At 34.7% G+C, this 20,436-nt stretch overlaps 3 protein-coding genes and 5 non-coding genes across 8 annotated transcripts; 4 read left to right on the forward strand and 4 right to left on the reverse strand.

The window, feature by feature from the left end:
• Positions 1–4,358: 4,358 nt before the first annotated feature.
• Positions 4,359–4,799, reverse strand: C39E6.2 (DUF5319 domain-containing protein; the record flags this gene model as incomplete). The annotated part of the gene is made up of 1 exon (NM_076412.2): positions 4,359–4,799. One exon carries the CDS (start codon positions 4,797–4,799, stop codon positions 4,359–4,361), a length of 441 nt encoding a protein of 146 aa, NP_508813.2.
• A 1,852-nt stretch (positions 4,800–6,651) lies between these two features.
• Positions 6,652–6,749, forward strand: mir-247. Its single transcript, NR_002419.2, has one exon. It is a non-coding gene; the product is annotated as a pre-microRNA mir-247 (primary transcript).
• Positions 6,750–6,789: 40 nt separating this feature from the next.
• mir-797 lies at positions 6,790–6,878 on the forward strand. Its single transcript, NR_023994.2, has one exon. It is a non-coding gene; the product is annotated as a pre-microRNA mir-797 (primary transcript).
• Positions 6,879–8,484: 1,606 nt separating this feature from the next.
• Positions 8,485–11,321, reverse strand: mls-2 (Homeobox protein mls-2). Its single transcript, NM_076414.7, has 6 exons — positions 11,106–11,321; positions 10,814–11,049; positions 9,378–9,500; positions 9,236–9,324; positions 8,963–9,189; positions 8,485–8,916 (listed from the first exon to the last, which is right to left on the reverse strand). The coding sequence occupies exons 1-6, from the start codon at positions 11,291–11,293 to the stop codon at positions 8,754–8,756; spliced, it is 1,026 nt and encodes a 341-aa protein (NP_508815.2). The 5' UTR covers positions 11,294–11,321; the 3' UTR covers positions 8,485–8,753.
• C39E6.11 lies at positions 10,377–10,575 on the forward strand. Its single transcript, NR_070939.1, has one exon. It is a non-coding gene; the product is annotated as an Unclassified non-coding RNA C39E6.11 (non-coding RNA).
• Positions 11,322–11,589: 268 nt separating the features above from the next.
• C39E6.9 lies at positions 11,590–11,727 on the forward strand. Its single transcript, NR_070940.1, has one exon. It is a non-coding gene; the product is annotated as an Unclassified non-coding RNA C39E6.9 (non-coding RNA).
• Positions 11,728–13,043: 1,316 nt separating this feature from the next.
• C39E6.10 lies at positions 13,044–13,182 on the reverse strand. Its single transcript, NR_070941.1, has one exon. It is a non-coding gene; the product is annotated as an Unclassified non-coding RNA C39E6.10 (non-coding RNA).
• Positions 13,183–16,832: 3,650 nt separating this feature from the next.
• npr-1 (Neuropeptide receptor npr-1) lies at positions 16,833–19,666 on the reverse strand. The gene is made up of 9 exons (NM_076415.6): positions 19,482–19,666; positions 18,901–19,045; positions 18,664–18,851; positions 18,353–18,604; positions 18,241–18,302; positions 18,031–18,195; positions 17,316–17,426; positions 17,051–17,266; positions 16,833–17,005 (listed from the first exon to the last, which is right to left on the reverse strand). The coding sequence occupies exons 1-9, from the start codon at positions 19,653–19,655 to the stop codon at positions 16,945–16,947; spliced, it is 1,374 nt and encodes a 457-aa protein (NP_508816.1). The 5' UTR covers positions 19,656–19,666; the 3' UTR covers positions 16,833–16,944.
• Positions 19,667–20,436: the final 770 nt, after the last annotated feature.

The following is a 20,436-nucleotide window of genomic DNA, read 5'->3' on the forward strand; positions in this document are numbered from 1 at the left end:
TGGTGAACACACGGGAGATTGATCGCCTTGGCAGGGCGAACATTTCAGGAAAATGAGAAATGTCTCTACTCATTGAACACGAGACTCTCGCTTCCGCTTTTCTATTTGACAAGTTCAATTTCGAAAATTTTTTGACTGTCACAAGGTCAATGAAAAGATGTGCCGGTTGAAAATTTGATGTACTTTTGTTTTCATTCTGAGGTCAAGTTATTAAGTGAGCAATATACATTATCCTCAATACTTTACAGACGTGCATTTTTCCAGCGCTTAGAATGGAACCATTTCTCCTTTAAAAAAAACGATGTGATCCAAAAACTGAATGAGCCACTATTAAAATATAGTCTCTCTACATTCGAATAAAGTTTTTACAAATTATTGGAGCAGTCGAGAGCAATATATTAATTTTTTGTGAGAAAATAACTTACAAAATTTTTAATAAAAATGCATATTATGCCAAAATTAAACTTTGAAATTTTTAATAATTTTGCTAACTTTGGAAATTGCCGGAATTTTTAGAAATCGGCCAAGTAACAATTTTGAAAAATTTAGCAATTGTCAAAAGTTGTCGATTGTCAAAAACAAATTTTTATTTTATACTGGCGCTGGGTAACACTTAAGTTATACGGAGAAAAATGACTAATATGCAGTATTGAGCCAGTATTGATAAGAATGAGGCAAGACTGTTTGTCATATAAACAACAAAAGGGGAAACAACTGGGACGAAAAAATGATTGGTCAGCGGTCTACGGCGGGGAAACGGAACATAACATTGGAATGTTACTCAACAATCCAGGTAATTTTACGAGGGCAGACCATAAAACAGAAGGCGATCCTTCACATTGGGGGAACACAGACTGTCCTGCTGCTCTTATTTACGACAGAAAAATACTGTGCGGAGAGACACATCGCGCGGCTATGGGTGCAGTACGCGCGGCAGGATAAAAAGAGTGGCGGACCATCGATTGGTATTGTTTGCGGATGGGTTACCAGCCATTCAAACTCAGCCCTCTTGAGTAACTGCTAATCCACTCTTGAAAACCTATCATTTGTTGGGAGACCAAAAATAAAGGGAACGGGGAATTGCTGAGCAAAAAACATATCTATATAAATTTGAATAATTAAAAAGAAAGATTGCAATTGTTTATATCAAAATTCATAAAAAAATTTTACACGCTAGAAAAATCATGTGCCACTACTGTAACCTTAAAGATTTGTCCTTGTATTTTTTTTTAATCGACGAGATAATACCCATAATATAACATAAGGTTAAGGATGACGTGCGAAAGTTAATTGCACAATTGTCGCCGATTAGAATCTGCACCGTTTAATATTGCCATGAGAGTTGGAATGATCGATTTAGTGTGAGGACTAAAGTGTGAAAAAGCAATCTGAAACATTGCAAAAGTTACTGATTTCAGAAAATTGAGAAGTATTCGAGAAAGAAAATCGATTTATAAGCGTTTCAAGAAATTTGAAGAAGTCGAGTTTTCAATTAAATAACAAAACTATTAATGTACCTATTCTATAATAAATCTGATGATGGTTTACTGCAAAAACCCGTTATCACGGACCACAATAGTTCTAAGTTGATAAGGAAATTAGACAAACTCACGAAACACAACAAATCTGTGAGAAATTGTAGGGTTTTATCCATATTTTTGGTAATTTTAACTTTATATGCGAAATTATTAAAACCCTAGAAATCTGTTAGACTTTGTAATCTTCTCATTAGAATTTCAATTTCAGTTAACCGCCAATTTGAAATGGGTTGCAACAATTAAAAGTGTTAAAAACAAAGAGTAAACTTTAAAATTCTAATTTAGTATTCAATTACAATTTCGAAGAACACAAAAGGAATTTGAAATTAATAGAGGATTAAAAATGAATAGGTCTTATGGATGAGATTGATGGACCCGATAAAACAGTCTCTTAGAAGCCGCCTCCACAGATTGACCCCTACAGGAGCACAGATGTTGACCAACGTTTGGGGACTTAATCTCTCATTAAACGTAGGTATTTTTTTGCATGAGAACCTGAAAAACGCGTATTGTGCAAAAGGTAGTTAGAATTGTTCTTTAGAGGTCGATAGTTTGAAAACTTAAAAAAAAAAATTTTTTTCCCGTTTTGGAAATTTCAGCTTTAATGCCGACATTAATTTTCAGTAAATTTGGCAGGTGTATGTTCCATTCAGTTGTTTCAAAATTATTTTCATGTTATTAAATTTTTTTTTGAATAATTGGACAAATTCAAATTCAAACTCCAATTACCACATATCATTTTAGACGGCGATTCGGGCTATCTAGACTATATCAAAACTTAAGTTGAGCTGTTCAAATCAATTTCTGATACACGGGAAAAAATATAATTTTGCTTCAGAAAAAGCAGTCGGTATTTTTGGAGCAGTGATGCCCCATCCCTAAAATTTCAAAACATTACTCTGGTACCTAACTGAAATCCGCTTGTGACCTAGATATTCACGTGAAAACGTGAAACTCTGATAACCCGTACCTTATTACCCATACCCTTGAAATTTCAGAGTTCTACTCTGATGCCTAACTAAACATTGCTTGTGACCTGGATATCCACGTGAAAACGTGAAATTCTGACACCCCGTACCTGATTACCCCTATCCCTAAAATTTCAGAGCCCTACTATGCGGCCTAAATAAAATTGGCTTGTGACCTAGATATTCACGCGAAAATGTGAAATTCTGAAAGCTAGTACCTGATTACCCCAATCCCTAAAATTTCAGAGCCCTGCTGTGTTCTTTAATTGGAATCCGTTTGTGACCTAGATATTCTCGTGAAAGCGGGAAAATCTGAAAACCCGTAGCTGATTACCCCTATCCCTAAAGTTTCAGAGCCCTACTACGGCGCCTAATTAAAATCCTCTTGTGAACTAGATATTTGCTTGAAAACTTGAAATTCTGACACCCCGTACCTGATTACCCATATCCCTAAAATTTCAGAGCCCCCATGGGTTCCAATGTGAAAGGGGCAATTTCATTTTTAAAAAATCGTTTCAGATAAAAATACAAAAACAAAAACGACGTTTATCCGCAAAAACGTGAAAACGTGAGGTTAGAAATAAGTCAATCTTTCGAGAAAATTCAATTTTCAAATCACTTCTCGATTTGAAAATCGATCAAATCGGCTGTTCTGAATTATTGTATTTCTACTCTCCGTTTCATTTCTCAATATGATGTAAGTTTTCCATAGTTTTTCACAAAATAAGTGTCTATTTCGAATAAGTTGATGTCATTCTTTCTTTTGAGTAAATTAACTTTTTGATAGAACTTGTTCAATCATGTCCAATATATAATATTTAAAAAACGAAACGAATTGCAAAATTAATTATTTGTTTCAGTGGCTCAGTAGCTGTTAACGATGTCATTCGTAGCCGGTACAAGTTGTCAAGCTCTATTTTTGTTGGAAAGTATAGGGAGCCATTCGGGAGCCACGAGATTTTTGGGACCCAATAATTATTTCGGAGTCAATAGATTTTTGTATGCCAACAAAATTTTCCAAGTTTATTCGTTTTTTATGCCAACAAACTTTTGGTAGTCACTAGATTTCGGAGAAAGGAGATTTTTGGCCGGTCATAGATTATTGTGTTTTCTAATAGAGATTTAAGTACTATGTTTTAGCTTTTTGAACGGAACAGATTTTTAGAGTGATACAACCAAGGATACGAGGAGCCAACCCTAGTAAGAGTATTGTAAGATTATTTGTTATTATAACTTCAAAAACTGTAGAGAGATATAAAAAAAATTTTAAACGTTTTGTGATGATTCATAGAAATTCATATTTTCTGGGCTTTGAGAAAAAAAACTTCCACATTTTCAGATAAGATTCAGTCAGAAAAAATTTTTTTTAGAGATTAGCCTAATTTCAAAACACTGACAAAAAACTATTGCACGTACATAATTTAAATTGTTTATATTCATTGTGAAATTGGATTTTTTTCTATAATAAATTTTCAAATTCCAAAAAAACATGCTTTATTAAAAAAAAAATCTAATGTTAGGCTGGAAAAATCGTCAAGTTCTGAGAAAAAATAAAAGTTCACTGGTCAATGGAATAAAGTATGATGTGTATGAATCAGGGGTGGGCTTCAATCAAAAATTTGCGAACATTTGGTAAACCGGCAATTTTTGATAAATAAACAGTTCAAAACTTTGCCGATTGGCAATTTGGCTACTTTACAGATATTGAGTTCAAATGATTCGAAAACACTCAAAAATGTTGATAATTGCCGAACTGTTCGAGAATTCGAATTTCCCACAGGTCTTGCCGCCCACCCTATATTAATTAAGAAACCAATTGTAAAAAGTGCATAAAATAGACTAACAACAGTAATTAATCAACAGACTCTCCACTCTCATCATCAGCCTCCTCTCCCGAATCATAGTCTTCCAATACGATGTCATCAAGGTCGGCATCCTCACCAATGCGATCAAGGCTCCAGAGCGATGACACAAAATCTTCGATTGAACCTTCTTCTGTGTCTTCGTATGGGAATTCGTCGTATAGGGGATTCTCAAAACTCAAAATGTGCATTCTCTCAAGCCACAAAACGTAGTCTTCCTCATCAGTCTCGAACAGTTCATCACAACTGACATAGCCAATGTCGGGAAACCAAACGTCTCCAATATCAATTTCATCCCCACTGTCAGTAAGCTCGTCATCGGAGAGAAATGCAGAAAGATATCCGTCATCGCTGAACTCGAACCAGACGTGTTGAAAAGCCATCCGATGATTAGGCATACGAAAAACCATTCTCGCTGCGAATTGTGCCATTTGAACTGGAATATTGAAATGATAATTTTTATTAAAAATCATTAAAAAAACATGAAAGGCAGAAAAAATTTGGAAGAAGAAAAATCAATCAAATTTGAATATGAAAAAGCGTACAATGAGAGGCCACAGATGTTTTGATTGCGAGACAGAAGTCTCGTATTGCAATCGGCAAATGGTTCACACATACGAAAAGGAGAAAACGACAAAAAAAAAGAACAACACAAAAATTTATGAGCAAAGGTGCACGCGCTCACGAGGGGGGCCATTGATTTAACGCGTACATTTTATTGATATAGGGAAAATATGATGAATAACCACAGAACGCGTACTAGAGAGTCTGTAACAGGGAATTATAGGGCAAATGCTCATTTTTTTGAAAGCTGAGTAAGTCGGCGGTCAAAAATGTTGGCCATTGCTGGACTTATACCGTTTTACAGTTGTCAATTTCAAGAATCGCCGCAGAGCAATCACCACGCACCTTTTAGTGGGTATAATTTTTGAACAAGATTTATCTCGCAATACACGGTAAGCCATGATTATGGTAGCACGCTTCCAGCAGTACAGTGGTCGTGGTAAAAATAATTCGGACAACTACCATTTTTTATTGAGCACATTAACCGTTTAAATTTTGATTTTTTCATTTTCAGAACTTTCGGTGGGCTTCCTTGGCGCCCTCGAGGACACGTTAATTTTCATAGAGTATTTTCCGTATTGAAAATTTCTAGATATACTTTTTTGGTACTTCTATAGTTGCCGCACCCCTAAAACTTAAAATTTTTAAAAATTTCTGTGACCGTTATTTAACAATTTCAGGCTTAGAAATGATGCTTGGTGGGTTTAAGTACTATTTCAACCGGAAATATATAGATAGTTCATGTTTGGGGTATGACTACTACATAAAAACCATTTTGAAATCAGTAGAGTTTGGTTATAAATAATATGAGTTTTTAAACTATTTACAAATACGGTATTAATGCAAAGAAAACGTCAATACTCAAAATCGTCAAAAAGAAGTGAAGTTCGACCTCGACATAATTCGTCTTTTTTTATAAACAAAAAACTCAATATTTCAAGGTTCAAGTCACTTTAAGGTTAAAAGTGAGGATTTTGTCACAAAATACTTGTGTACTATGAAAAACTATAAAACTTTGGATCCTTTCAAGTTTCAGCAACTGCTGGTATTAGAAATTTTCGGCAATCGGCAGTTTTGGCAATTGCTGATTTATTTAAAATATTCGGCAATTGGCAGTTTTGGCAATTGCTGATTTATTTAAAATTTTCGGCAATCGGCAAGTTTGGAACTTGGTGAAATTGCCGACATTTCAATTGCCGAACAGCAATTACCACGTGCCTGATTTTTGGAAGTTTCGTAAACTATATGTTGGCATAGCGGGGCTTTCAACAGATTGATCATTTCCATATTTGAATTTAGAAAAACGTTACGATTTTTTTGACGTATTTTAATATACTTCGGCTATCAATTTGCCAAAAATTGTTTTGACAATAGTCGATTCCTTTCCATACTCAAAATGTTTATAACAACATTAAATTTGTTCAGCTTTATTTCTAATATCACCCAATTTTTTTCAACTAAGCTGTCTGTTTCAACCCGTCCTTCAACAGCTGCATTTTTTGTCCAGTTACAAGATGTTTTCTTTTCCACTACCAGTGTTACCACCGCTTGCTACAAACGGCAAAAAATTTGAAAACTGACTAGAACGCGAATTGGTACCAACACATAAGGTCAGCAAACAAAAACCCTCGCCACTACGCCATGTCCCTTTCGTAACTCCGCCCATGTCGCATATAAAAGACGGTTCAAACTGAACACTAGCACACTAGTTGTCTACAAATTACCAGCTATTTTCCAAGTAGAGAAAAGTTTCTAATTACCCATCATGCACAAATGTGGTGACTAGAGCCTATTCTCTTCTTGGAAAAGTGGCGACTCTTGTCAAAAGTATTATCTGATATTCGAGCACGATGACCCCGTCCAATGGACGATATCACAGCAATCACAATGAGAAGAATACATCTAGATACTCTTTTCATTGGTTTCTGTGAAATCGTATTTGAATGGAAAGTTTTATATTGAAGAGTTAGGAACACACACACACCCAATTCAAAACAACACCTGTGAATATGGTGGTGCGCCAAAGGAAATTTGTGGCGGTTGTTTGCCATCGCACGCTTCAAATTTGTCGAAACGATGGAGTGGTGAACTTAAAAAAAACGGAAATCTTAAACCGCCAAAATCAAAGGAAAAAAGTGCACGGAAGTTCCGAAGCCTTATCACAAAAATTTATCACATGAAATTATACCAAACAGTCAAAATTTTCACCTTCACGAGTGTTTTCATCAGTGTTTCAGTTGCTTGCCATGTAGTTAATCATGTAGTTACTTTGAGATTCTTTGTAGTTTTTTTTTTAATTTTTAGATTTGTTTCTATAACACATCACGTTTTGATCATAAGCGTTTAATGAAAAATTTGTTAGGAAGATAAAACTGGAGTGATAAAATAACTGCCAAGTTTTAATTGTGTCTTTCTATTGAACATGTAACAAAATAGGAACGTTCACATTTTCGCTGTCACTAGTGAGGACAAAAGTTTTTTATAAAATTTTTACCTAGTTCCAACTATTTGATGTTTCAATTTTTCTTCTACCCGTTTATACATTTAGCTTTTTGTTACCTCGAAATGTCTGTTTGCTTTGTCTTCAAACACTTCTGATTTTACTTTTTTCTTACTTTGATCACTGATCAAAAAAGATATTTCTTGCACGCCAACAGAGTCAGGAGAGAAATTCAAATTTCTGTCGGCACGACAAAGGTCGCGGTTCCCATGAATCATTAGAACACGAATGACCTCAAACTCTTCTATCTGTGCAATGAAATAGTTTTAACATGATGTCATGATAAAAAGTACTTTTTTGAAAGCGGAAAGTTGGTCGGCCCTATCAAAGATGAGATAGAGGATGAAACGATCTGTAAAAAAGCAGCTGTAGATAAAAGTACTGAACATGTATGTGTGTATTGTGAAGTACAATGACTACGACTAAAGAACTTAGAATTCCAACTTACAAGATGCGCTTTAAAATTATCAATCCGAATAAAAAGCGTTGCAACAAAATTTCAGAAATCAGCAAGTGTCGAAGGAATTTTTTTCGTAATTTTTGAAATTTCTAGAAATTTTTTTTGGAGTTCTTCAAAACAGTTCTTCAAAAATTTCTCGAGCGTTTTTGTACTGTTTAAGACAGAGATTTCTAATACTTTTGACTCTCCAATATTATTTCAAAGCATAACAACTTACTTTTTTCAAAGTTGCCTACTGAACACCTACACTACACTACCCTAATTCATTCTACTAATTTTAACCATTAACCTTTCAAAACACAACAAAAACTCTTTAAAAAAACAGATACTACATACAAAGGAGACAAACTATTATTTTATATCCAAGTAATACAATTCAAATTTTTGGAAATTTTGTAAGTTTTCGTTCTTCAAGCAGAATAAAAGTTTTCTGATATTTCTGCAGTTGATGGAATTTGAACATTTGTTTTGAAATTTCATCTTAAATATTAGTATATGTATGTATGTGAAAAGAGTAGCTTTGCTACCATCATAATCTGTTGGAAAATGGTCTTTTACACATCAAAAAGTTTCTATCATTTTTGTATTGTATGTATTCATAATGTAAATTTATTACTCAATAAATAATTATTTAGTGAAAGAGAAAGGATTGATGAACTGAATTATCATGTGCTCGAAGATAGTTTATAAAATACACAGAATGACACATAATAAACATATAGGGTATGAAAAATAAAATATATACGAAGGGCGATGAATCAAAAATCAAGTGTGAAGAGATAGAGTCAGTGATGAGATGAAAAATGTGTTGAGGTTGAGTTGAATTGCACAGGGGGTGAGTCTAAATTAGTAATAAGGTGTTCACATGTTCTGCGCTTGAGCCGACGCATTCAAGTTTTGCTGTGCCTGAAGTGTACCAAAACCGAAAAGAAACCGCGCGGCGGCAGTTGCAGAAGCATCCATTGGAGATGAAATCATATTTCTCATGTTCACACCAGCACTGGTCGTTGGGATCGTAAGGATTCTGAAATATAAAATTTAGAATTAATTTCATGAAACAGTAAACTCACGGAGATGTAAGAGCTGTGGTTGCTGGAATCGAAAACACATTAGCTCTATGCATCTGCAGGGAAATGTTCGTGTCATCAGTCTGAGCTTGTCTCTTGAACTTGTTTCGTCGATTTTGGAACCAAATTTTCACTTGGGTCTCCGTCAAGTGCAGCTTCTGTGCTAAATTTGATCTCTCTTGACTGCTCAAATATCTTTTGCATTCGAACATCATTTCCAATTGGGACACCTGAATGAAAGTATTATTTGAGTTCGGAATGTACAATTTCTGATACCTGACTCCTGCTGAAGACGGTTCTGGTTTTCTTCTTTCTATTTTGTGATGGATCGCTAGAGTTGGCTTCATCATCGCTTCCACGGCCAACTGAAATACAGTTTATGGACACTTTTGTGGACACATTTTTAAATTCAACTCACTATCATCGTCATCTTCTGCGTCAGACTCCAGCGGGCTGCCACCAGTGGAATCCCTGGTCTCCCCATCTTTTCCCTCCGATTTTTCATCCTTCTCTTCTCCATTGTCTGATTGAATATTAACATCTGTAAGGAAACACATTTTCAACAATTACTTAATTCCTGACAGGCATATTAACCATATTGCATTAAGATACTTCCATTGACAGGCCACAATTATAACACATCCCCCCGTGGTCCATCGGTTAATTATCTCAATGGACGGGGGATTACTAGGACACGGGTGTCGGTCAAAATGACACCTTTATAAATAGATGTCTCTATATTAAGAACTACCTTTAGTTTTCAATACTGATTCTTCGTTGACTAATTAGAATCTCTTAAAAACCGAAGTGTAGCCGCTTACGTTACGAATATTGACGACTAAAAATGTGCGCTCATGCGTATGCCTGATTTTTCATGCGAAATGGAAAAGGCTCATTAGAATAAGAGATTTCTATTGCTGTTTTGATCATTTCACATGTTATCAAAAACAAATCAGTGGCAAAACCACATGTATCAACAGAGTCAGCGTAATAAAACAGCGTGATGATGTTATTTTACAATACGCTGATTTGCTTTGCCAAATCAACTGAGCGGAAAACTTAATGGCTTAAAGTTGGACCTGTGAGGGGAAATAATTAATCAGCATTTTTGTAATGTTAAAATGGCTTAATATCAAAATAAAACTGTTTTTAAAAAAATTTTGAGCCAAAAATTAGGTAAAAGCGGACTATGAGTTTTCAATGTTCTTTGACTAAAAATAAATTTTATTTAAAACATTTTTGAAATGTTTTAGTATGACATTTGGTAATTCCCTACAGGCCACATTTCATTATTAAAAACTTTGAATCTGAAAAAAAAAGTTGTTTCTCTATAATTTTTAATTGAATGTATTTATTTTTAGAATCAAAATAAAAGTCAAGGACCTGACACGCGTCACCGAGCTCATGGGGTTTAGTATTCTCACGTTATTAACTTATTGCTGTTTGAGCACATCCTTTCAAGAATCAATGAATACCGCGTGTGGTGTTACCCAACAAAAGATAATTAGTTGAGTTCAACACAGGCGAGCGATTCTGATTCTTATCCTAAGAAAGGAACTGCATCCGCCGACAACCTCCCCCCTCCTTTTTCCATATGTTCATCCAATACCGTTGTTCAACTTGTTAATGAGTCCAGACTTGGCTAATTCGAGACCATACAATAACAATGGGTCAGAAAATGAATTAGTTACTGTATTAAGGGGTGTTCTGAGATTCGGAGAATAAAGAGAACCGACCGAAAATTATAGTGGTAAACGGAACACTGTTTTGAATGAAATGAAATATGGTAGGATTCTTTCACACATTAACTAATGACAGACTAAGGAGAGAGGAAGTTGGGTAATATCTACTGACCTGGGTTGCTCATGTTTTTGAAGTGCATTAGTTGAGCAGTCGGAAGTCCAAAGAATGGGAACATGGTAAGTGGTGAGATCATGTTTTGTTGATTGCCGACGTTCAAGAAAGTTTGCTGAAGTTGCAGGAGGGCAGAAATCGGATTCATTTTTGGATCAAAATTGAAATTAAACGCCGTTTGCTCAATTTCATTGGTGCTATCCTCTGAAGATGCCGACGGGGAACTTTGTGTAGTTCTGAAAGTTTAATTTTATACAAATAAAAGGAAAATAAATGAAAATGTTCAACTTACGGTTTTCTGTCATCTTCCAGCAACTCAGAAATATTGAATTTAATCTTATTATCTGAACTTGGCTTCATCTCTTCTTCCTCTTCTTCCTCCATCAGTTCAATCTTTGGAAGTTGTGACATTTTTTCGAGACGTTCTTGCGAGCTCATTGTCGTCATATCAATAGGGAGATTCATAACTGAAGTCGGCATGTTTGAGAAAAATAGAGTCAACTGAGGGCTAATCGAGAATACTAATGAGTAGCCCCGCCCCACCATTCAAGACTACGGTAGCTGGGCGAGCGTTCGCGGATAAATGGGGTGTAGGAAATGGGAAGGAGAGGAGTAATAATGAAATGATGACCAAGTCAAATTATTGTCTTTGGTAGTGTTAAGAAAACGGATATCAAAACTATATAAACAATGGTTGACCAATAGGAAAACGACTATGAATACAGTTGAGAGAAGTTTAGCAGAATCTGAGGATCTCGAAGAACTCCCTGCTTGCTTTTCCGCTAATGTGTTAAGTGATCAAGCAAAACAGAGATGTTTCTAGGCAATACGCCCTGTCCAACTTAATGTCTAATTCGTTTAAGTGGATTACTATGTTTGGTTAACACCATTAATCACAACAATTAACCGTTTTTTTTCCGCTGAGCGACTCTATCAATTGTTTCAAAATTGATGATCAATTGATTTTGTAATGTAGGTTCAATGTATATTCCAACGAGAATGCCAAAAAGCTAATCAGTTATGCTTTAAGCAAAACATTATTAATTTAAATATGAAATTCGAGATGTTAGTGGATCGTTGTTGCTATGCGAACGCACGGGTCAAGCAGCAGCTTATCCGCGGTTAGTGTCGAATTCGGAGTGCAAAAGGTAATAATGAGGAATGATGGAAACAGGAGAGATATCTAATATAGGCTCGATGAGCAAAACACTCAGGATCATTGTTCACTTGAAATGTGTTCGAATACCGTAACTCCTTGAATAGTACTGTACCACACTATTTGAAACGTTATATCTGTGTTCAGTATCAAAGATAAGAAACTACAAACCGCTAAAAAAAATTGACAAGTACTTTGTTCGTGTTAAGCTGGTAAAGATGGAAACTGGGTTGAAATCCTAATAGGGAAAATACGGTAAATGGTTTGATATTTTGATGTACAGGAAGTTGAAAAGAGTACTGCCAATATTGTGATGACATCTTTTAAACTACTTTTTTCCATACTTTCCAAAAAAATCATTTTTGGCTGAAAAAAGAACACTCGTATTACTGTTAATTTTCAGAATGGGGGTTTAATTTACAAATGAAAATTTTAGACGAGATTTCTGATACCTTAGAGAACCCATGCAAAACTGAGGGAAAAGAGATGAATCAAGAGTCGATGGAAGTGAATCGGAAACTATCACATGAAGTCTTATGAAGCTTGAAAAAAAGTTCGAAGCAAACAAGTAATCACGAAATGTGTTTTTTTTCCTGATTAACCCTTGAGAGTCCAATGACGAACATTTGAAAAAAAAATCAAGTTTTAGTTTTGATCAAACGCAAAATAAAACGAGTTGAGGTGAGCACAGCCGTATTGAATGAACGTCCACAGCTCCACCCACTTCCATGATATACGGTAATTGGGACCCAAGACGCTTACCCGCCCGCTCTCATGTGTTTGTGTGCGCGCTCGTTTGGTTTCAAATAGGGAGGGGGGAGAAAATAATTCAACACAATCTCATTAAAACCGGTAATAGTAAAATAAGGCGACGACGTATTTGTACAGAATAATATGGTCGAGGAAAAACATGCACACACGTAATGGCTGATAGTAGTGGCGTTCATAGAAATGAGCTGAAAATGAGCAGAAATGAAATGAAAGATGAGGATGAGAATGAGAAAATGGAATTGATATTTTCCACATTATTTCCCATTATTCTCTTAGAGGTTTTGTTATGTAAAACATCACAAAATGGATTTAATACGACGACTCACAACGTTCTCAAGCCAATGTGCAACACTGTAGAAGGTGTGAAATGTTGGTGTCTGTTGCTCACATCTAAGGAAAACGACACCGGAAGTGTTTGTCTAACAAATTTGTCCATTAGCGCAATCTGCCTTGTTTTAGTACCTATCGCTATAGTCATACGATACAGAATAATGGAATAAGTGACCTGTTGGTAATGTTGGGGCCAGATTGCGCAAAAACAACCGTTTTGGGAAACATTTCTTTACATCCGGTTTGCAATAGACACCTGCTAAATTGTAAGGTGCGAATGACCCGGAGGAGGAAATTCAAACTTGCTTCTGATGGGAAAATGTTGTGCTCTTCCCGACAGCCGTAAATCAATAATGGTTTGGTTCGCAACACACAAGTCTAAAGGAAGCGTGGAATTTATGAGTTTAAAAGTGAATCAAAGAGAAAGAACCGATGATGCGATTCAAAAATCTGCAATAATTTCAAATAGTGTGAAGGAGTCTTAGCTAGTGAATTATCGAATAAAAATACTTCTAATGTACAATCTTAAAACCTTGAAAATTAGGAAACGTTTTGGATCTTTGCGTAGTTCTACTTAAAATAACCCAAAAAGTCCAAATTTCAAAACGAGCCTTTTCGAAAAACTGCTCACGTTTTTTTGTATTGAATGCCAACAGCTAACCAAAATAGGGAATTTAGTCACTTTTGGTTACCTAAAACACAGAAAAAAAGCAAAGTTAATTATAAATTAAATAGAATCTGAAAAAAACCGCTGAAACACTAGGAAAATTATAAAAAATTGGTTGAGCCATTTAATGATTTATGCAACTTTTTATGAAACGTCTCGTACTGAAATTTGATAATTGTATTCCATTTTGAACATATGTTTTTCTTCTAAGATTAAGAATTTATACAATTTAAACAAAAAACTATGTTTTTTTCTATTAGTATTGCATGCAAAACGTTTTTGTTGGACTAATTTCGAGTGCAATAGTAATAGAGAATACGGCCAGTAGCTGTCTATACCAGCAGGAATCAAACTTATTTGAAGACGTCTCAATTCTATTTTAAAACTTTTTTTTCAGAGAGTACATTTTCTGCAAGACGGCCTTTGGCACAAGTCAAATGTGAACTCAAACGTGTTAATAAAAATCAAAGAACACCGATCACTCGGTGTGTAAATTATTCACCGACGGGAGGTGTCAACGAGTGTTGTGCTGCTAAAGGTTTCGAGATACAATCTCTAAGTAAAAAAAACAAAGCACGTGGTAATGTGGTCTGAGATACAGCTGTGGTCGGTTTCGCCTTTCGATGTATTTTATATGGAAACAATGAAGCATATACTAATTAATTAGGGGTCTGTGTAAGTGTGGTATGTGATATGAGCGAAAAATATTGAAACATGGATTTTAAGTTTACTCAAATCATTTTCTGATTTTTTTTAAATTTAATAATAATAATAAAATATGTATGGGCATGTTCAGTTTTAAAAACTGTTCTCCTTTTGTTTCCTGGTATATGTCTCATATTGTGCAGTTGTAGTCGGTTTGGACTAACATGCTTATATTAATTCATTGTGACTTTACAAGTCAACAGTTTGAAAAGCGTCATCTTTGCAGCTCAATTACTTAAAAGGGTCGTGTTATTGGAATGAGATGTGTGTGGATGGTGTCTGCATGCGCATACTGGATAAACGTCAAATTAGCAATATGGTTAACAATAATGGACTAAGAAAGACGTATATATTCTTCTCTTCAAACATCCCACATTTTCGTTGATGAGCACTGGTAGGTTAAAGGGGATAGAGTCACATAGTTGACAGTCACCGTTTTCTCGTTACCTAGAGTGCTAATCCCTGGCAACCGGAACGAGTGTGAAAGGTACAATAACATACTGTACGGATTAAACTGACATTGGGGGGCAATTATAAGATATGGTTACGTAAAATATCACGACAATCTCTGAAACTGGACACGACAATTAGGATTTATTCTGTCATAAATGATTTGTAGCATACCTTCAGATTATTTGTAGAATGTACTGAAGTGTTTTGAATTTTATTATAGATCTGATTCATAACCTGTGCTCATAATTCGAGTACATTAGAATTTTTGTATTCTTTGTACACAATGAACCATCTTGCGACCAAAACCATTTCTTTCAATAAAATGTAGAATAAAAAAGTTAGTTCAAATTTTGCAGAAATCTTCAAAACTGAATTTGGAACCCAAGAGTGGTACAAATTGATAATATTGATTTTGATAAAAAATTTAATTTATTTTTTGTTGATAAAAATTGATAAATTTATGAAAAATAGTTTGAAATGGGGTTTGGTAAAATTTTAAAATCTTCGTAGGCTTCGAGAAATTTTTTTAAAAGTTTTTGTGCCAAAATTTATCTTACGATTAGTTATTACAGAAAGTCCTTTTAAAATAAATTACAGTATAAGAATTTCAATAAAAATTTCAGATACGTTGTTTTTTTTTTTTGGAAATTTTTGGCAAGATAAATTTTTTTTACTGAAGTTGTTGTTCGTATATGGAAAACTTTTCGATGTAAACTACATATTCAATAAAATTACCGTATTTCTTCTATTAATATGGCCTCCCTATTAGTCTTGCACTCCCTATTAGTATTGCTCCTCGGAGACCTTCCGAAAGTTAGTATGGCACTCCCTATTAGTCTTGCACTCCCTAATAGTCTTGCGTTTACTCTTTTTTATTGCAATCCCGTATCGCTGATTTCAGGATTTCAACAGCATTTTTTGCCTATTTTGCAACAGTTTTTTACAACATTTCTACGAGATTGAAGTTTTTGAACTTATATGTTACACTTAAGATCAAATTTTCTGAATTTTTACACAAGATTCGAGCTTTATCAGAAAAAAACTAGTAAGCTGAAAGTCAGAAAAATGCTCTGAAAATTAGTATTGCACTCCCTAATAGTCTTGCACTCCCTATTAGTATTGCAAGCTAGAAGACCATCGAACAATAGTATTGCAGCTATATTAATCGAAGAAATACGGTAATTCTAATTTACAAATGTAAGTGAAATTTTAACATTTATCAGAAAAAACTCTTAATTACTATTGTTTGAATTTTCAGAAAACAACCAAACGGCAAATAAATTTGTGTTTCAGCATTTAGTGCAACAAGTTTGCGACTAAATATTTAAAAAAAATTGCAGCTTAAAAAATTTATTAAAAATTTATTTACAGTAACAAAATGGTAATTAATCAGTTTTTGAGATTTGTTATTTTAAAAAGAAACAAACATGTATTCAATTGTTGGTATTTTAATTTTGTAAAAAGTAAAGTGTGCACGGCAATCAAAAATACTCGGAAATTAACATTTTCGGCAATTGCTGAAATTTCCGCAATTGCAGATTGCTGACAATTTTTAGCAACTTTTAAATTTAATCTTATTCTGAAAACGAATTATTACACCTTGTTTAGTGTTCTGTAAATCATTTTTCGATTGGCAATTCCGGCGAATGATGGCTCAGAAATTTTTCAGCAAAATTCCCGATTTCCGAAAAATTCGGCAGTTTGTCTGAAATTTTCAAAACTCCAAAATATTGCATAGCGTTTTGTTTTACCACATGTTCAATATTTGAACTCTTCTTTTTGCATAATAATTTCGTGTTTAATTCCCTACCTTCTAGTCTTCTGAAGCACTTTGCTTTGAATCATTCGTTTGTAGAACACGAGATGATCGTTTAGTCTACGAGACCACATATCATCAATTTTCGTATGTGTACGTCATGAAAACACTTATAGATATATATGCATCCTATGTATTATTTATTCAAAAAAAAGATCATAAAAACTATTTCAGCAAGGATGAAAGTGATGATAGTTGCGAAATCAACGAAAAAAGGATATGTCAGAAAACAATCAGACTAGCGTGTCGTTGACGCTGAACTCGATCAATTCTTCCGGCTCAGCAACAAGTTTACTAAAAAATCAAAATTTTAATTACGATTTCAAATTCACGTTCTACCTTATTTCAGGACTTGAAACTTCATTCAACTGAACTTCCGGTGTAGGAGTCCTCGTATGACCGTTCACATGATAGCTTAAATTTTCCGAACACGAGTTCAGCTCCCTCTCCTTCAACGCCTCGTGGCTACCACCACCGCCAATTTTGGCTCTTCCATTCAAGTGCTTCGTATCATGCACGATCTTTGTTTTGTAAACTGATGTTTGATTGATTATTCTGGAAGACAAAGCACAATTACAACGCGTTTTCGAAATTGACAACAAACCTGTCACTTTTACGCCGGTCTCCAAAATATGTCTTTATGACCAGTTGACGGAAACTTGGGTTCAGCCACGCATAGAGTACCGGGTTTAAAACATTGTTCGACATGGCAATACTAGAAACGTTAAAATTAATATTTGCAAAAACATGAAAAAAATTGAATTCAAAGGAGGGATCCGGTTTTGGGTATTTTGAACATATAGTCACAAAATGTGCTCAATTGAACGAATTTCGTAATGAAACTTCTCAAAACGTTTTGGGCCAAAACGTTAATTTCAGCTAAATCCGCAACTTTAGCCACTTTCCCGACTCACAGCGGTCAGAAACTGGCTTTATTTGAATAATCATCATTTGTGCCATTTGTAGCTTTTATTTCACGTTATTTCGTTGATTAAGGTATCTTTCAATCCAATAGGTAGCCGATTTTGTTCATTTTTTGTTACTTATTGGCTTAAAAAATACCTTAATGATCGAAAAAAGTGAGATAAACTATTAAAATATGCGATAAAGGACGATAATTTTAAAAAAAGTCAACTTTCGACAGCTGCGGAAAAGTGACAGAAATTGAATATTTTAGCTAAACCCAGGTCTTTTTCCAAAAAATGAACCGGCATAAAAAAATTTTGAGAAGTTTTATTTTGAAATTTGTTCATTTGAGGCATGTTTGGGTTTATACGTTCAGAATGGTCAAAACCGTTCGTTCTTGGTTAAAATCAAACCTGTGAGTGAAAAGGTTCAGTAAATAACTGATATCGTAATCATCTCTGCCATAAAGTCGGAAAAACGATTGTGTGTCATCATATTCAATAATCAAAGAAATGACGTTATGTGGCAGCCAAGTTATCCCAAACCAGACAACCATGGTAACTAGGATTGACGTTGTTCTAAAACACAAATAGTATTTCGGTTAGAAACCTTGCATTTAATACCTTCTGTTCTGAAGTACAACTCGTTGTTTCTCCTTTTCCTGTTTGTCTAGAAATTCGTTCAACTGGAACGAAATCAAATGTGAATTTTTAATTTGAAAATCAATAAAACTACCTCATTTTCATACTGTTCAAGACCATGCGACGGGAATGCGCAAGAGCTCTCCAACGCGCTTGTTCTCTCCACCATTTTGCGTATCTTTGTCTGAGCACGCTTGCTGAGCACCGAAACAATATTTGCATAGCAGAAGGCCATGACAGCGAATGGGACCACGAATTGGGCGAGCATCACGATCATTGTGTAGGCTCTTCTAGACTTGGCAGATTCCCACTTTTCAGTGCAAAAGTAGCCGCATATTCTCTCTTCCTGAAACGAGGGTACTAGTTGTATAAGAAGTTGAATACCTAGAAAAAAACGACACTCACTGTGTATTCAATCATTTGCATATTGAACGCATAGGGTAGAGTTACAACAAAAGAGAGGATCCACAATAGAACAGTAGTAAGAAATGCTCCTCTTTGGGATAGTGGTGTAGAATGTGGTCTTACTACAAGGATATACCGATCCAAAGCAATCGCACCGAGACTGAATGTGCATACGAAAATGCTGATACCTGAAAAAAAAACGTCATTTTAAAAAACTTCTTGTTTTAGAAAAAATACCTTGAATGCATGGTATCAAATGGCAGAGTAGATTTCCAAAGTACCAGTTTTTGTACACATTTGTGATTGGAGTGATTGGAAGCGATAATATGCACATCATGCAATCGCTCGCCGCCAGGTTCAGAATGAATATGTTTTGAACGCTCTGAAATTTAATGATAATTCACAGGAGAAGTGAAGGTTCTGGGATTTTTGATTGGACTAGTCAGAGTAAAAATCTTGATCCGCTTCAAAAAATGTTAAAAACATTTTTGTGATGTTCCATCACGTATTTGGTTCGTTTTTGGAAAAATTCTTTCAAGAAGTGGTAATTACTCAGTTTGACTGTCTATAAAATTTTTTTTTCTAGTTGTGAAACGTTTATTATGATATTTGGTTATATAGAATTATAAGAGTGTTTTTTTTTTTTGCCAAATATGTACGTCACTTTTCAAGTAGACATGGATAACCTCGTCTCTCGTTAGCCGGGTGTCAGTAAGCTGTACGCACTATGCACTTCGAATCAAATTGTTCAGAGAACCCGAAATTGTCAATTTTCCAAAACAGAACAAAATTTGACCCGAAAAAAAAACGAAACGTACCAGTAAAGCTTTATGGCTGCAAGTTACGTAAATCAAGGTCACATTTCCAAAGAGTCCAAGAAAAAAGAGAAAAAGGTACACGGTCAGAAATGGCACTATCGCATATATACTTTGAGAAGGATCTGGATACACTTTCCAATATACTTGACAGTCGGTAAAATTTTCAACTTCCATTTGGCCTATGTCTGAAATTTTTTTAGTCTAATGGAGGAAAGAAAAATTGAGGAAACAAAGATGAAAGAGGGTGTTAACCAAATAGATTAATAGATAAAAAATAAAATCCTATAGTTTCCAGAAAGTGATTAGAGATTTGGCTGAGTATAATTCTTTCTTCTCATGTAAGCAAATTTTTAGGGTTTTTTTAGCATGGCTTATGGCTTATAGAAATTAAATATTTCGTACTCACATCTTTAAAAACCCCAAAATTATACTATTTCTTGGCCCACTAACAGGTTCCCGGTCTAGACAATACGACAAAATTTTAAAATGCAACTTATAAAGATTGTGTGCACTTATAAAGATTACTGTACTTTTCATTTCTCGTTGATGAGTTTTGGTGGTCTTTTCATAGGTTTTCTTACGAGTCTACAAAAATTTTATAAGTTTCAATATACAGTATTTTTTAAAGGTGCAAATGTTTTCAGTTGACAAAAAAAACTTGTCGTGTTAAGATCAGGTTTAGTTAAGCTGTGAAATGGCAATATTTTGCATCTGGGTGATAAGGCAGTATAGGTGCAATACTTTTAAAAAATAGGGTAAGTCTAATTAGGTAGTTCAACCACATTGTAAGATCGGAGACCTTAAAACCATCTTGAGCTTTCAGAATGTATATTTTTGGCGGAATACACCTGCGAATTGATACAGATTACAAATGACAGAGATTCATTACAGAATTATAGATACTGGAAGCACAGGATGTCATCTATCGCTTTGACAAGTGGAAAATTTTTTATTT

The sequence above is a fragment of the Caenorhabditis elegans genome, chromosome X (assembly GCF_000002985.6).
Source record: "Caenorhabditis elegans chromosome X".
NCBI lineage: Eukaryota > Metazoa > Nematoda > Chromadorea > Rhabditida > Rhabditidae > Caenorhabditis > Caenorhabditis elegans.